The following is an 18520-nucleotide window of genomic DNA, read 5'->3' on the forward strand; positions in this document are numbered from 1 at the left end:
GGGAATGGAGTTAATTCCATAATGGAAGTCAGTAGAAAATGCCCCAAACTGAGCAAATAATAAATGTCTAGAGTGTTTTAGGGATGTGTTAAGTTAAATAAAATCAGATACAAAATTAGTTTTTTGCAGTGCTGTTTATCCTGTTTTACCACCCAGTGGTCATTATTAGATGTGGGCAGTGGTCTGATATAGTTCAGTTCACAAAGTTGGTGGTTTGCTATTCGTAGTCTAATCCAAGCTTGTGCAGTTTGGGATTGACCCTCAGTTTGTAAACAATTTCCTGGGGCCATTTTCCTGAACTGCTTCTCTTTAGCTATTTCCCTGATACTTATTGGCTCTTTAGGTCTACCCTTTTGGTCCTTTAGTCAGAAGCCGCTCTGGCACACACTTCATGTGTCTCTGCTCACGTCTGAGACCAAGTGGCTGAAGGTTAGAAGAAAAAAAACCAGTGAACATTAGCCCTACTCTCCTGGGAGCACATAGCTCTTGGGATTCAAGAGAAAGTTTCCTGTCCCTTAGAGTTTTAGCCTCTGTGGGTCTCTGTTACACACACTATTGCTGCCACCTCTAACCATGATGGCATTGCTTGTGGGCTGGGGCATGGGAGAATGGAGAAAAGAAAAGGAAAACCCTACTCTCTGCAAGAGTTAGACTCCTCTCTTGACCCTTGAGGCTTGACCCTAGAGGGCTTCTGGGGCTCTCTCTTTCCCAGCTGGTGCTCACTTCTAACCCCCAGTCCGGCCAGGCAACACTAGAGGGTGGAAAAATGGTAAATTCACTTGAGATACTGTCCTCCCCAGTCTTCCTGCTACTGTTTACTTTTTACAGTCTTCAAGTAGCTGCTGTATGCTTTTTTTGTCCAGGTTTGATAGTGACATTTTATGGGAGGGACAGAGTGTGCTTGTTCCATCTAACCAGAATAGGACCTACGTACACATTTAAAAGATAAATTGTAACTATCAGTATGTCATTCTCAATGTATATGTCAAACAATTTGCTAGACTATAGGAATAAAAACAGGGAAAGATAGGGTACTTATCTCAGTGAACTACTTTAGAGGAGTTTGTGGACAGTGATAGTAAACGCCAGATAATTGTAAAAGAGTTGGGAGTCTCAGAGATTATATAAATCTGTTCAGAGGAGTCTGGTGTATCTACATAAGAGGGGTAATGTTTGTAAGTCATGAAGGATGAATTAGGAGTTTGCTAGGTGGACAAGGGAAAGGAAGTAGATATAGTATATAGATGACAATTTAAGATATTTCTAAGAATTTGGTATCCCTGGGTATAAAGAGCCCCTTAAAGTAATCCAAGAGGTTATGCAGGTGAGTAGGAACCAGATCTTGAATGCCATCTAGAAGAGTTTGGATTTTTTTATTTTAGATAATGCCACCGGGATTGCATGTTACACATTTTGTTCCTGGTGTATGTGCAGTTTAAGCTCCTTTTCCCCATAGTTTTTCTGTATTGAAATATAGGTTAATTGTACCTACATTCGTCTTACCATTTACTTATTTATTCCCTTATTGGAATGTTACATTATTTTTATAATTTAAAAGCATGTTTTTTGAACATGAACGAAAAAGGTTGATTTGAACCTTGGAAACAAGCAAAATTATTTGCTAATGAATAGTGTGAGTGATCAAATTGTCAATAACTAATTCTTAATTTTTAAAAATAACTTAAAAACCTTTGGATTTTGGGGTGCCTGGGTGGCTCAGTTGGTTCAGTGTCTCACTTTTGCTCAGGTCATGATCTCATGGTCCATGGGTTCAAGCCCCACATCAGGCTCTGTGCTGACAGCTTGGACCTGGAGCCTGCTTCAGATTCTGTGTCTGCCTCTCTCTCTCTCCCCACTCACATTCTGTCTCTCTCTCTCAAAAATAAATAAATATTAAAAAATTTAGGGGCGCCTGGGTGGCTTGGTCGGTTAAGCGTCCAACTTCGGCTCGGGTCATGATCTCACAGTCTGTGAGTTCAAGCCCCGCGTCGGGTTCTGTGCTGGCAGCTCAGAGCCTGGAGCCTGTTTCCGATTCTGTGTCTCCCTCTCTGTCTGCCCCTCCCCTGTTCATGCTCTGTCTCTCTCTGTCTCAAAAATAAATAAACGTTAAAAAAATAAAATAAAAAAATAAATTTAAAACAACCAATGGATTTCTTTTTTGTAGTTCAATCTGTCTCTCCAAGGCATTTCCAAAAAATTCTATGCAGTGGAAGAAGTAATGGGTGGTTGCTTAAGGAGTGCCGTGAATCCCATTCACTTAGATTTTTAAATTCTGACTTCTTAACAGAAATAGGGGTTTATTGTCTCAGTCACATGTATATGTAATATAGTGTATATTTATGCTGTATATATAAAATATGTCCCCACCTTCCTTCAAATGTACTTGGAAAAGATAATTTAGGATTTTAAAAAGTGAGTATACTTTAAAAAGTTATTTTAAACGTACGTTTTAAGAGGTATTTTGAGCTCCGGTTCTGCAGATGGGGGGTCTTTGAGAAGTGTAGTCTGTTAATTAAACAAGAGTTGATTTCTTGTCGCTTTGTAATACTTTAAACAAGAAGATTAAGCAGCTAACATCTTACCTATTTGAATGAATGAATATATTTGTACATTATATGCTGTGGCACCTGGGTGGCTCAGTCGGTTAGGCGTCTGACTCTTGATTTCAGGATTGTGGTTATGATCGCAGGATTGTAGGATCAAGCCCTATGTCAGGCTCTGTGCTGTCAGTGTGGAGCCTGCTTGGGATTCTCTCTCCCTCTCCTTTGTCCCTCCCCTGCTTGCATGCACGCTCTCGCTCTCGGCTCGCGCGCTCTCTCTCTTTCTCTCTCTCTGTCAGCAAAAAAAAACAATGCTTTTTTTTTTTTTTAAATGTTACCAGTCATGGGAGGAAATCCTAGTGAACGTTGTTTCCTTGCTCCCTTTATTTTGTTAACAAAGGGTAAATGGCCTCTTAAAAAAACTCTATTATGAATGAGATAACTGTGAAAAACTTTTTTCAGGCTTCTCTTCCTTGTGCAGCATTGGTGGTAGAGTGGTGAGCATAGCTGCCTTCCATCCAGACTCCTCTTCCCTACAGTAATGCTTCCAAATTTTCCTTTCTTGATCAGCACTTGGTCCCTTTTTTATGTTGGTGGTTAAAGCAGTTCAGTAGGTTAAATTTGTTATGGTTTGTAAATGTAATTTTAATGTTTTTTGTTTTTGACAGCCGATTTATTTTGCATATTCCCAGCGAGGAAAGAGACAATGCTATCCGAGTGTGTTTTCAGATTGAACTTGCCCATTGGTTTTACTTGGATTTCTACATGCAGAACACACCAGGATTACCTCAGTGTGGGATAAGAGACTTTGCTAAAGCTGATATCCTTTTTTTTTACTATAATGACTGTCTTTCATTATTGCTAATAAAATATTTTAGTACAGATTTCCTTTTGCTTGTGTTTGAGATTTAAAACTTACTAGATAACTATACTTGGTTTCTAAAAATTGTCAATATAAATAGTAGACACAATTTAACAGTATATTTATTTTTATCTAGAGGACCCTTTGAAATAATGCAGTGATTGTTAGAATTAAATTTGGTTTTCTCTTTCAGAAATAACTACCCTGTTTCTAGAACTGACCTCTGTTTTTACTTTGTTCTTGCTGTTCCATTTAACTAGATGATCTTTAATCAAATCACTACCTTTTGGGGATAGAAATTGTTAAATAATTATTGAATATTTAATATGTTAAAAGCAATGATTTTAGTTTTGTGGCAAATACAAAGAAGTCCTTGCTTTCAAAGTTTTTTTTTTCCCATTTACAAATAAGATAGAAGCTTGTCAGTTTATTAGTTATAAAAGATACACATGAAAATTTAAGATTATAAAAGAAGCTGTTAGAAGGCAAAAAAATTGGTGAATTGCTAATGGTCCCAATATTAAATGTGTTTAGAATTCAGAGATTTTTTAGGCAAAGCTATATTTGTAAGGGAATGTAGGATTTTATAAAGAGATAGGAGTGGGTAGTATGTTTCAGGTGAAGAAAAGGATTGAGCAAAATTGGAGAGTTGGAAAGAAGTCCATACCATAGGAAGTAAATTAGTATATATTGAACAGACAATTCTTATGGGAAGATAGTAGGGAATAGGGATGGGAGGTATGTAGGGGGGATTTGTGGGTTCTTAGATCTTGAGCCAAAGTGGTTTTTATTCTGTAGGTCATTGTTTTTAACTGTAAATCATGTATTCGAATGGAATTGTAACCACAAGTTCACTGTACTGTGCTAGAGTTGGAGGAAGAATGGAAATAACTTTTGTCCTCAGCTCCTAGCTATCATTCTCCTTGAGCTCCATGAAATATGGGTCAGCCCTGCCCCAGGTCTCTGCAGAAAATGGATGAAACACTTTGTTCTAGATCATTGGTAACCATAAAAATTTTTTAAATTTTTGATCAAGGCTGAGGAATATTATGCAAATCTTTTGAAATGGTATTCAAGAAGACTTAGTTGGCAGGAGAGGTTAAACCATAGGTGGGCTGTCACATTACTTGAGATACGGAGCATTAAGGTCTTGAACCATAGTAGAGGGACTACAAAGAAAAGACTGAAGAGACATTTCAGGGGCAGAAATGATCAGGCTGTTTGATTAAATAATGGAGAAGTAAATGAAGAATCAAAGGGGGATAGAACTGCTATTGAACACTATCTTTGTTAAAGACTTGGTCATAGGTTCTGTGGAGAAATTATGGAGAACTTCGCTTTTAAGAAGCTGTAATCTAGTTATAGAAACATGATCAAAACAGGCAAATCTGCTCTGTGATCTATTTTGCATAGACTTAGGGTTCTACCAGAACAACTTTACATACTTTGGGGTTCTAGGCAAGATTTTGTGTGTGTATGCACATGAGTTTTAAACTTCCCTTGCTAATAATTAAAAAAAAAAAAAAGCCCAAAACTTTGTTTTGTTATGTTTATTCAGTTGTATGGAGAAAAGCCTTTCTTGCTAATGTGATAGATTTCATTAAATAAGTGAGTGTTTACTCCATGCCAGGCATTATGTAGTGAACAAAGTGGTCTCAGTCCCTGTCTTCAAGATGAAAGGAAGTTATTAGTGCAATATGGTAAGTTACGATAGGGTACTACTGAAGGGCATAGAGTAAAAGTTGATAACATAAGTTCTGGAGCCAGTTTACTTGGGTTAGGGTCCCATCTTTGCCATTTACTTGCCATGCGACCTTGGGCAAATTGTGGAGCTTTTCTGTACCTTTGTTTTCTTTTTTATAAATTGTGTATAGCCTTGGGATTTTTCTTCAGTAAGTGCTCAGCAAGGTCAGTATAGAATGGGTATCCTGGATTTTCTCCTGGGTTAAAGTTTTGCTTAGGGATCTATGTTCAGAGAACAGTGGGGCAAAGGAATTTTGGAAATTGCTAAGAGATTGATTAAAGTGATAAGCCATATTGTTTAGGGAAGAAAATAAAAGCAGGAGGAGGGTGCTAATGCAGACAAATGAATATAGTCAAGATCAATGTACAATAATGATATAATTAGAAGAATGCTGTAGAAAGTTATGGTCATGTAGAATGTTAATTAGAAGAATGCTGTAGAAAGTTATGGTCATGATGTTTTATTTCAGGCAAATTGCGGGAATAGTTTTAGTGATAGCAAGGTCCAGAATGTTGCTATGGGAATTGGTCTGAGAAGTGGGAATGGATAGGACAAGGAATACAAGGAACTGAGGCTAGAGCTTGAGAGGAGTTGTCCATGAGGAAATTTGTATCATCCAAGATAATGGCGGGATTTTGGAGGACGATTACTGTCTAAATGATGGTTATACCTAGAACAGATTTTTCATGTATTTGCAAAAATGTTAGTATAAAAAGAGTACTTAAGAAAAATTCACTAGATTATTAAAAAAAAGATTATATGTATTCTATATTCTCTATTCTTGTAAGAATATATTACAAGTGGACATGTGCTTCAAATTTTTACTTTAATCAGTATAACCTCTTAACTACCGTTGACCCATGAACAATGTGGGGATTAGGAGTCCTGACCTCTGTGTAGTATGAAGTCTGTGTATAACTTTGACTCCCCAAAATTAACTGCTAATAGCCTACTGTTGACCAGAAGCCTTACCAGTAAAATAGCCAATAAACACGTGTTTTGCATGTGACATGTATTATATACTATATTCTCACAATAAAGTAACTAGAGGAAAGAAAACATTAGAAAGATTCTTTTCAGTGTTCTAAGTATATCTTGAGCTGTAGTTGGTTCAGTCAACTCATTTTGTGGTGGTTTTGGGGTAGAAAAAAGTGAGTAAATGGAAAATGTAAATAGTAGTCAGTTGATTTATAATTTCTCTTGTTAAATCTTTATTTTTTGTTTTTTTTTTTAAAGTTGTTTAATGGGTAGAAAAGTAAGATAACACTAATTTATGGACATGGTGATGCACCTTGCAGTTTTTAGGAACACTGTAGGAAGAGGAAAGAGGAAGAACTGCATAAGTATCTTCCTCTCTGAACTATTAGTTCTTTCTGCTTCGTGCATACTTTTGTTTTTCTATGGTAAAAATTTTATTGGAAGAAATAAACATTTATTTAAGATGTATACTTAAGATTCAAAAAAAAAAAAAACCTGTGATGACTTTAATCTTTATTTATTTTTGACAGACAGGAGAGACAGAGCATGAGCAGGGGAGGGACAGAGAGACAGAGACACAGAATCTAAAGCAGGCTCCTGGCTCTGAGCTGTCAGCACAGAGCCCCACGCAGGGCTTGAACTCACGAGCCATGAGATCATGACCTAAGCTGAAGTTGGATGCCCAACCGACTGAGCCACCCAGGCACCCCAAACCTGTGATGACTTTAAAACACATAAGAGGTTTTACTAAACATATAAAGCCAGACTATTATTGGGAAGTATCTTTCCAGAATGTTAGCAGGCTTGTATAGAATGAAAGGGTTAATGTTATATCCAAGCTTTGTCCTTTTTTCTCCCTTCCCCAATGAAAGGCATTTATGCTGAGATTCTATTATAGTGAGATTATATTGTAGATTATATTTTGAGGTTAACCTAGTGTCTGTCTTTTGATTACAGTGTTGTCCTAGATGGTTTACTTCTTTGGGCTCTTTGAGGGCCTCTGTAGTTTTTACTACAACTCTAAAAACCAAAACAGATTGATTGATCTATTTATTTATTTATTTACTTATTTATTTAAATATTTGTTTACTTTTGAGAGAGAGAGAGAGAGAGAGAGAGAGAGACAGACAGACAGACAGAGTGTGAGTGGGGGAGTGGCAGAGAGAGAGGGAGACACAGAATCCAAAGCACGTTCCATGCTCTGAGCTGTCAGCACAGAGCCTGATGCAGGGCTTGAACCCATGAACCGTGAGATCATGACCTGAGCCAAAGTCGGATACTTAACCAACTGAGCCACTCAGGTGCCCGAAAACAGATTTTTTAAATAAAAAGCTATAGAACTTATAAAATTGTTTTCATAAAATGAATTTAATACGATTTTTTTTTTAAATCAACTGTCAGTCACAGTGTGAATATAGTGCTTCTTTGAGGGTATTTTGATGTGCCTGTACTAACCAGTTTTTCCACCACCTTTCTTTGCTATATCTGTTAATGAAACCTTCCTTTCTATATTATGCTAGCTGTATTCCTTTCTATATTATGCATCATTTGACCTTAATACATCATTTGTATATTAGTTTCCTCCATTTTTAGTAGACCACAGCAGTAAGTAGTACTAGTACCAATATGGTCTCTGAAATCACGTAGTACTTGATATATGTGGTCATCCAAATGATTGAAAGTATGCTCATATTACCTGTTTTTAGGTTAACATCAAAATAAAAACAATAAATGTGTTCATAAAGGACTTGAGGACCCTTAAGAATACATCCTTGGTTTGAGAAACACTGTCATAACAAATATCTTTTCCCACACTTTCCATAATTAACAGTGTTGTAGTGATGAGGCATTTGATAGAGTAGAGTATTGGAAGCCTGAGCATCTACTTTACAGGTTTAGGTTTTATCTACTTAAAAAATAAAAAATATTTTACTCTGCCCAGTATGGGGGGCAGGGCATGCCCAGTTTCTTTTGAAATAGGCTATACTTAATGCCCAGATTTACTTTTCTCTATAATTCTTAGTAATTCCTCATCTTAAAAATGTTTTTAATTATAAAACTAGTCAATACATGTGCATGGTGAAGACATTCAACAGTAGAGAATAGTGGTATACATCATCCCTAGTTGTCCTTCCCAGAGGTAACCACTTTTACTTGTTTTGGTGGTTTCTACCTTTCACCAATGTATGTATACTGTACTTCTGTTTCTTGTGATCAGTTTTAGTATTTGTTGACTCCTGATGTGGTGAATTTGACTCACTTAATGAGAAGTATTTGAGATGTTCACATGGCCCTGAATTTGTGTTAGCATAGAGCTCTAAGACTGACTATGCAAATCTTACTTGATTTGTGTCCAGCTGAATGCAGAAGCTAGCAATGACTTGTTCAGGAGAAAACAAAGAGGGGAGGGGTAGTGACCAAGAAGGAGGAACAAAACTTAGGTGAAGTTTTGAGTAATTTCATATAAAATTCATAGTTGATTTAAATAGGTTTCTTCTTATATGTAAGTACTCAAGCTATATTTAGAGAGAAAGTAGCTTCCTTAACACTATGTATACTCTTCAGTCACTGTCCATTTTTGCTGCCTCAAGGTGAAGATGTGGAAAAAATTTTGGATGAATGGAAGGAATATAAAATGGGAGTACCAACATATGGTGCAATTATTCTTGATGAGACACTTGAAAATGTGAGTGTAATAAAAGATTTTTAGTGCAGTCATCACCTGTTTTCATCATAAAATGTATGTGCTATTTATATAATGTTCTGAACTGAGGTTTGAAAATAGACTTTTAGTGCTGAAAGGCGAAAGTTTGTATATTTTTTCTGCATTCTGAGTCCTAATATTTTATACTTGTAGTATGACTTATTGCAAAGAAATATCACTTTATTGAAGAAATACTTTAAAATGGGCAGAATGCCCATCTTCATACTGGTATAGTGAGACTTTTGGAAGATATTAAAACCAAGTACTGTATAAAAATATTGGTGATAACAGTTACTTGAAGGAAGGTTAAACACCTTTGACCTAGAAAGGAGTGTGGGAAAGGAAGGCAAGTTTTATTTTTACCTCTGCTCATTTTTATAGGTACTACTGGTTCAGGGGTACCTAGCAAAATCAGGCTGGGGATTTCCAAAAGGAAAAGTAAATAAAGAAGAAGCTCCTCATGATTGTGCTGCTAGAGAGGTGAGTTACTGCAGTTTGAAACTTTGAAACACGGTAGCATTCGGTGATTATGCTTTGAGTAAAGTACTTTTTAGTCATGGAAATTTACTGTTTGGACCATCTAATCCTCTTTCTAGAACTTGACTGCAAGAAGTAACTTATCTTTTGTAAGGTGACTGTTGATTCTTTTGTCCACATGTATCATTTATTCTTCCCTTATTTGTTTCCGTTTTCTTTTATTGTCCATTTTTAATTCTGTTATCTCTAACTCCTTCTCTACCTTGTTTTAAAATTGGATTTGCAGTTGGTAAAACACTTTGGCATTTATAACCCCTGTTTTATGTTTATTGTCTTGGCTTCCAGACAAGTGCACAATTTGTGCTTCCTTAAGAAATTTACATTTGTTGCTCAAACCCACTCTACCTTCCCACTGCCTGTAAGATGAAGTTTAGTTCTTTAAACTATTGAAACTCCATCCCTTATTCCTGACACAAAATTTAGCCATTCCTAAATTTACCTTTATTCTCAGTCAAAAGAATTTATTCTCTGTTACTTGAATTTAACTGATTTGTTTCAGCCTCTAAACTTTGCTTATTTTATCTCCTTACTCGAAAAGTTGTCTTTTCTTCCTAACTATTCAAATCCTATCTAGACCGAGCTCAAATTATGACTTTTCTTATTTGTAAAGTGAGGTTTAGCGTGAATAACTTCTTTTTTTCTTTTTTTAAATGTTTATTCATTTTTTGAAAGAGGGAGAGAGAGAGCACAAGCAGAGGAGGGGCAGAGAGAGAGGAGACAAAATTCAAAGCAGGCTCCAAGCTCTGAGCTGTCAGCACAAAGCCTAATGGAAGACTCGAACTCATGAACCATGAGATCATGACCTGAACGGTTGGACGCTTAACCTGACTGAGCCACCCAGACGCCCCCCTTTTTTGTTTTAATTGTTTTAATTTAATTTAATTTTGTTTTAATTGAGGTGTAGTTTATACACAGTGTTAGTTTCAGGTGTAGACTATAGTGGTTCGGAAAATCTGTATACATCAATGCTATGCTTACCACAAGTGTAGCTATCATTTGTCACCATACAACGCTATTACAATATCATTGGCTGTGTTCCCAATACTGAATCTTTTATCCCTGTGTTTTATTTATTTCATAACTGGAAGCCTGTACTTCCACTACCCTTCATCATTTTGTTCCTCCCCTAAACCACCTCCCCTGTGGCAGCCATCAGTTTGTTTTCTGTACTTGTGGATCTTTTTCTGCTTTTTGTTTTTGTTTAAAAAAAATTTTTTTTTTAATGTGTATTTATTTTTGAGAGAGACAGAGACAGAATGTGAGTGGGTTAGAGGCAGAGAGAGAGGGAGACACAGAATCTGAAGCAGGCTCCAGGCTCTGAGCTGTTAGCACAGAGCCTGATGCGGGGCCGGAACCCACAAGCTGTGAGATCATGACCCAAGCTGAAGTCGGACGCTCAACCAACTGAGCCACCCAGGCGCCCCTCTTTTTGTTTTTTTAGATTCCAAATATAAGTGAAATAATATAGTAATGTCTTTCTCTGACTTATTTCACTTAACATCATACCTTCTAGACTATCCACGTTGTTGCAAATGGCAAGATCTCATTCTTTTTTTTATGGCCGAGTAGTATTCGTGTGTGTGTATGTGTATGTGTGCGTGCGCGCGCGCACGTACGTGTATGTACGTACGTATGTACGTACGTATGTACGTACCCCACATCTTCTTTATCCATTCATCTATCGATGGGCACTTGGGTTGCTTCCATGTCTTGGTTATTGTAAATAATGCTGCAATAAACATAGGGGTGCTTATGCCCTATATTAGGGTATATGTAAAAACACTGCTTCAAATTAGTGTTTTTGTATTCTTTGTGTAAATACTAGTGGAATTATTGGATCATATGGTATTTCTATTTTTAATTTTTGAGGAACCTCTATGCTCTTTGCACAGTGGCTACACCAGTTTGCATCTCCACCAGCAGCGCACGAGGGTTTCTTTTTCTCCACATCCTCACCAGTACTTGTTATTTCTTATCTTTTTGATTGTGGCCATTCTGTAGAGTGAATAATTTCTAAAGTTCATTCATTTTTTCTTTTTAATTTTAGAGAGCACATGGGAACGGGGGAGAGGGGCAGAGAGAGGGAGAGAATCTTAAGCAGGCTCAGTGTGGAGCCCAATGTGGGACTTGATCCCCCATCTCTGGGATCATGACGTGAGCCAAAATCAAGAGTCAGACACTCAACCAACTGAGCAAACCAGGCATCCCTAAGGTTCTTTCTTAATTAAAATTCTGTTTATTTTAAAATTTAACCAGTGAGCTCTATCCTATAGTAGTCTCTGAACTTTAATAACAGTTGTTGTCTAGACATTTGCTTGGCATTAATTATGTAGTACCTGTTATACGTTGTGGACTGTATTCTTGTTTATGAATTCCTTATCATTTATCACATTACATCTTCTTGAAATTTGAGAAGTTGAGCTATAAAGAAGCACAATATAATGGAGAGAGAACTGCTCTAGGAGTTGAAGATTTGTTCCAGTACGTTTCTAGTAAATGCTAGTCAATATCCTAGAGACTTTGGGTGAGCCACTTAATCTTTGTAAGATACACGTACTATTAAGAGTTATTTAAGGGCTTCATAACTAGAAGTAAATATCTTTAAAATCTAAGGTGGTAGTGATTAACTTTGAGATATGTTTGAGACGGCAGTATGGATTTTATGGCATGTTTCATTTGGATCTGTTGCCTTACTTTGTCTTGACTCAGTATTTTCCTGTAGCAACGTTCACCTGGTTTAAGTTTGGATGTAATTATTGGTGAGTGATAGTAATTAAAATTCTTACAAACCACTAACATATTTATTTAACATAGAAAAACCATTAGTGGTTATTTACTTTGGAGTAGGATTTAAAAAATGATTGAAAATGCTACATTTCTAATTCAGTATGGAACGCTTTCTAAGTAAGTATTTGCAATAGCTTATAGACCAATAATACAAGTAAATGAAGGTTTACCCACACCCCTTAATATTGAAAGGTAACAGGTGAGAAATTGACACATCCTCTAAGACCTTTCCCTTTCTGTGGATAGTAGGAGACTAAATGGAGCGGTTGTAAAGTCTTCCCTTTTATGTCTTCAAATTTTGTGGTCCTCGTGCTCATAAGGAAGACAAAATAGAAAGCTTAGCATCCTGCTTAGAGGAATTGATCGGTAATCCTGTACGTAGAGTTAGACTGGTCCTACAGCAGTATGATAATTGTCTAGGTCCAGAAAAGAGACTACATTAACTGGAAAACAGGCTAAATTTGGTGAGATCAGCTGTCTCTGTAATTGGATCTTTTTGAGGAAACTTAGAGAACATCAAATATTTAAATTTGCAAAGCTGAAGTAGTACCCCAGACCCAAGGGATCATCTACATCTACCACTAGAACCTTCCTTCTGACAAATTTTATACACTATATTGTAAGAGGCTGGGTGATGCAGAAATATAGGATATGGGGGTGGGCAGAGGCAATTAACCTGTGAACGTGAGGCACTCAGTTTTCACTTCAGTGTATCTTGTTTGTTTTCTACTCTGAAATACTAAGATAAAAGATTGTCCTATTCATGTGGTGCTAATTTCAGTAATAATTCTAGATCACCATAATTTGTAAGAAAGAAAAAGTTTATTAGGGCATGGGGAATGAGAGAATGGAGTGTAAATGATAGGATGCTACAGAGAATCTTGTGGGGAGGGATACAGCCATTATGGAAGAGGATCAGCTTCATTTTATAGGAGAGGAACTGAAACAGATCAGTTTAGTAACATGCCCAAGGCCTCACAGTGAGCAGCAGAACAGGGATGCAGAACCTTGGTTGGGCTCTGGAGTCCATGTTTCTGACTACTACAATATAGGCAGTCAAGGAATATTTGTAAATGGGTATTTCTAAACACACACAGAGATGGAAACAGAAGGAATTTGTGATTTTTAAGTACTGTGTATATTTTCTTTTTCTTTTTTTTTTTTTCAACGTTTATTTTATTTTTGGGACAGAGAGAGACAGAGCATGAACGGGGGAAGGGCAGAGAGAGAGGGAGACACAGAATCAGAAACAGGCTCCAGGCTCTGAGCCATCAGCCCAGAGCCCGACGCGGGGCTCGAACTCACAGACCGCGAGATCGTGACCTGGCTGAAGTCGGACGCTTAACCGACTGCGCCACCCAGGCGCCCCTGTGTATCTATTTTCTAATAACATTTACCTTTCTCAGGTGAATATGTATAAGTTTTTTTTTTTTTTTTCTGTTTTAGAGCTTTTGCCTTGCTCTGAGGAAAGCATAGGTATTCTTAGAAACCATAGACCCTTAATTTCAAGGAAAGACTTTTTCCTTTTGATAGTAAAAATTAATCCTTTTAAACTTTCAGATCTAAGTAACATCCTCTTTTAGCTGATAAAGGAACATGTCAGAAAAAAACTTGTCTTTGATTTTTCTACATTTTTGGATTAGAATTTGATTTTTATTTTTGGTTTTTAAATGGTTGCCTTTGTTATAAAGAGAGAAAAATTGGGGGGTTAAGGTTGAGCATTCCTATATTAGTCCAGTCAGGCTGCCATAACAAAATACCACAGGTGGAGTAGCTTAAACTCAACAGAAATTTAAGTTTTAGAGGCTGAGAAGGCCAAGATCAAGGTTCCTGGTGAGGGTTCTCATGCTGGCTTGCAGGTGGCTGCTTTCTTGCTCTGTGCTCATGTGGTCTTTTTCCTGGGTGCCTGTGTGAGTGCAGAGAGCTCGCCCTTTGTTGTTGTCATCTTATAAGAACACCCCCAACCTTAATGTCCTTATTAGGCCCCCAACCTTATGTCCTCATTTTACCTTTATCGCCTCCTCACAGGCCCTATTTCTAAATACAGTCAGTCGCATTAAGGGTTGGGCCTTCAACTTAGGAATTTTGGTAGGACAAAGTTCAGTGCAAAGCAGCTGCCATTTTCGAGTTTGAAAGTGTTCAACTAGCAGTCCTAGACTTGTGTATGTTTCTGCCACTTGGTGGTGCTGCAGTATAACAGAAGCAGTGCTGTGTGGCCCTGGTGGGGGGAATATCACCAGTGTCTTAGTTTAAAACCAGATTGTTATTTTTTGTAGGAGTTCATGTTAATATTACAGTTTTCCTTTTAATTTTCACTTGTATTAACCTGTCAGGAAGTGTTCTATCTGAAATTTTTTAGCTGCCATTAGACTTAGGCTAATGCTTTAAACTTTTTTTTTCTTTTAAGTTGCGTGTTTCTGTCATGAGTGTTTAAGCTTGTTTTAAGTTGCTAAATAACATTTTAATTTGGTTTATTATAGTTAAGTTAATGTTGTTATTTCATTATATGTGGCTGTCCAGAGGTGTTTTGTTAAAGCAGAATCTGATCCATCTTATAAGAACTGTTTATGTGATCTGAGCTGAAAGAAACACTGAAAGCAGGTTCCTCAGGGACAAGGTATGAATAATTAATAGAATGCTTAGTGCCATTTTTTTTTTTTTAATTTATTTATTTACTTACTTATATAATCTCTACAGCCAACATGAGGTTTGAACTCATGACCCTGAAATCAAGAGTCGCGGGCTTCTCTGACTGAGCCAGCCAGGTGCCCCAACCTTAGTGCCATCTTGATTAGAAATTTCCTGTCTTTAACCTTTTGGTTCACCTTTGTTAATTGGGTTCTGTTACCTTTTATTTTTAATTTTTTTAATTTATTTTTTTTGAGAGAGAGAGAGACAGGGTGTGAGCAGGGCCTGGCAGAGAGAGAGACACAGAATCTGAAGCAGGTTCTAGGCTCTGGGCTGTCAGCACAGAGCCTGACATGGAGCTCGAATCCAAGAACCGTGAGATCATGACCCGAGCCGAAGTTGGATGCTTAACCCGCTGAGCCACCCAGGCGCCCCCAGTTCTGATTACTTTTATTCAGTGAGGTAGATTTAGGACAAGGATGGGAAAATGTTTTCTAGAGATTGTTGAAAGGATGTGTTAGGATAACTTCAGTATATTTTCATTGTTAATTGTGGTGAAATACCAGTTGTTGAATAAGCAAGTGATTTGTGTTTTCAGGATTTCATTTTGTTGCTTACTATTTAGCAAAACAGTATATTTTATTGTAATGAAGCTGACTTTAATATGCATTTACATTACTTAATCTTGATAGAATTTGTACAGAGGAACAGTTGGTTGGTTTATTCTACTTCTTCCTATAGGTTTATAAAAGATATTAGATAATAGGGAGAGGATTTCATTGTGCTGGTGCTCTTTGGGCAGCACATTTTTTAATCTTACTTAGGGATTTTTATCTGATATCATTTGGGAAGTTAATGCTATTCTCTGTGCCAGGAAAATTAACTATGTACTATAATACAGGAATGGATTTGATCCATAGAAGATGTGGTATCAAAATTTTTGTCTTTGATGTCTGTGTATGTGAGTGAGCTATTAAAAGCTTTTCCTGGTAAATATGATGAGAATGGATACCTAACTTTATTTTTTATTTTGAGAGAGTGTGTGTGTGTGTGAGTGGGGAGGGGCAGAGAGAGGTAGAGAATATCTATCCCACCTGGGGCTCCAACTCCTGAACCGTGAGATCATGACTTGAGCCGAAATCAAGAGTTTGGTGTTTATTTGACTGAGCCACCCAGGCGCCCCTGGATCCCTAACTTTAGAGGCAAATCAATCTTCATCACTTCTAGAATTGGGAGTTTATATCTGTTACTTTATTATATTTGTTCTAAGTTTGGTTGTACAGGGTTTGAAGCTATGTTTAGCGCTGATGGCTCTTTTCATTTTACCTCCTGTTGTACCACTTCCTCCCATATGATTCTTCAGCTATAGTCTTTCCCAGCTCTAAGCGGAATGCCATTTTCCTATCTGGCAAACTCCTATTCATCTTTCAAGTCCAGCTCAAGTGTATCCAGCGGACTAGAGTGCCGTCCATGACACCTTCTTGAGATAACCACCCTATTTCACAACTCACACCTTACCTTAACCCATGACTGAGTTATGTATTCCTACGGTATCCACCTACCTCTTGGCATGTATATTGTATTACAATTATTTTCTTTTTTAGGCTGAGTTCCTTAAAGAGCAGTGCTTGCTTTATTAATTTCTGAAGTCCGTGTGTAGGATGGTACCTGTTACTTATTAATAAGCACACAGTACATATTTGAATGCACTAAATGCATTATTATTGAGATAATTACAAGTAGTGTAAAGCAAAATAAAGAACAGTAACACAAAGAATATATTTGCCTATTAATATTTTGCCATATTTGATTTATTACATTTGATACATATGTGTGTATGGTTTTTATTATTATTGCTGAATAACCTGGGAATAAAATGCAGACATAATGCCCCTTAATCCCTAAATACTTATGCATGTAAATTTTTTTTTAAGATAAGTGTACTCTTTTTTGGCGGTGGGGGGAGAGAGAGCATGTGTGCATGTGTACGCAAACCAGTGAGGGGCAGAGAGAGAGGGAGAGACAATCCCAAGTGACAGCCTGATGGCAAGGCTTGATCTCACAAACCATGAGATCATGACCTGAGTTGAGATCAAGACGCTTAATCAACTGAGCCACCCAGGTGCCCCTCTTTTTTTTTTTTTTTCTTAAAAAAATTTTATGTTTTTAAAATTTTTTAATATTTTTTGAGAGAGAGAGAGAGAACACAAGTAGGGGAGGAGCAGAGAGACAGAACCTGAAGCAGGCTCCAGGCTCTGGGCTGTCAGCACAAAGCCCAACACGGGGCTCAAACTCACGAACCATTAGATCATGAACCTGAGCTGAAGTAGGGCGCTTAACTAACTGAGCCACCCAGGTGCCACTCTTTCTTTTTTTTAAATACCAAATATATACATGCACACCCAGTCTGACATTTCCAGAAGTAGGAAATACAAGTAATGTTTCTCCTTTTTCTGTATACCACAGAACATTTTTCAAGTGAGTATATTCACCTTGCTTTTAAGATAAGGAACAAAAGGTTTAGCATACTTAGGAATTTATAGAAGTGAGGTGTCATGGAGGAGCCTAAGTTGGGAGTCATGGACTATACATGCCTGAGAGAAGGAGAGATGTGCCTTTTTTGAGGAATGCAGAAAGATGTACATCGAACTGACAAGAGAAGGCAGAAAGATGAAAGAAATGAGTAGGAATAGCTCCTCTACACCTGGATCTTGCAAGAGATTCAGCCCTGGCCATGTGTTTTAGTATCTTCTGCCCCACTGGTTGGTTAGGAGATGCTGAAACCAGAGGGAAGGACTTACTACAGTGTAAAAGATCCTCAGTGGACTTTAGACACTGAGAATCCAAAGCCTTTTTGATTGGGGGGTGAAGTGGAGAAGGACTTCATCAGAGTAACACATGTTATTTGAAGAAGAACTTTAAGGCTAGAAGAGATGAGTAGTTTTTTTATTTTACACAGAAGCCCAATTTGTTAATCAGAGTAAGTATGGTTTCTTTGGTTGAAGGAAGAGGTAAAGGTTGGATGTAACACCAATTCCTGAGATGTATGTTCTCCCAGTTCCTCCTCCTCCAGCCCCTGAGGGAAGGCAGTTTTAGAACCATGCGTCTGTCTTTTCACTAGTTTTCAGTTCTTTTGCGTTTGCCCCCTACTCACACACAAATGAGGTTGTAGCTCTACTTTTGAAATCTGTCCGTAAAAAAAAAAAAAAAAGTTAGTATTAATCACAATTCAGTTTTCATGTTTGAAAAATAGTTTTATTTGTATAAGAGTTTTTAGTCTGTAACTTGGTATATGTAGATTCATATGTGCTGTTAATAAAATGATATGTGGTCCCAGCTTAAGAGTTCTGGGCCCAATTACAATGAGTGTGTGTGGTGATGGAGGTGGGGGTGGCTGTTCTCACACCAACAAGCAATTGACAGACACTGGCTGCGTGTCCTATAATTCAGCTCAATTCTGAGTTTGTCTGCCTGGATAGAATCAAATCCCACAGGTTAAGGGACTCCTACAAGACTGCCCTTCACTTCAGATGACAGTCATAAGTCCAGGTTTCTGGACTGTCATCTGAATTTCTGTATTTCTGACCTAGATTGGAGGTTCCAGTGGCCCCCCTCCTTGGGTTCAATTAATTTGCTAGAATGGCTCTTAGAACTGAGAAAAACTGGTTTATTTAAAAGGATATATAACTTAAGAACAGCCAGATGGAAGAGATGTAGAGGGCAAAGTATGGAAAAAGGGT

General features: G+C 37.5%; 1 protein-coding gene across 3 annotated transcripts in view; it reads left to right on the forward strand.

The window, feature by feature from the left end:
- The window catches only part of DCP2 (decapping mRNA 2), a 51034-nt gene that overhangs the window by 14220 nt on the left and 18294 nt on the right, over positions 1-18520 (forward strand). For 2 of the 3 annotated variants that reach the window (XM_045034761.1, XM_003981202.4), the window contains 3 exons: positions 3209-3360; positions 8683-8810; positions 9210-9308. In XM_045034761.1, the coding sequence (XP_044890696.1) occupies positions 3209-3360; positions 8683-8810; positions 9210-9308 (379 nt within the window). Of the gene's footprint in view, positions 1-3208; positions 3361-8680; positions 8811-9209; positions 9309-18520 lie in introns of those variants that run through there. The other variant, XM_045034764.1, reaches the window with a different exon arrangement.

Source organism: Felis catus, chromosome A1 (assembly GCF_018350175.1).
Source record: "Felis catus isolate Fca126 chromosome A1, F.catus_Fca126_mat1.0, whole genome shotgun sequence".
NCBI lineage: Eukaryota > Metazoa > Chordata > Mammalia > Carnivora > Felidae > Felis > Felis catus.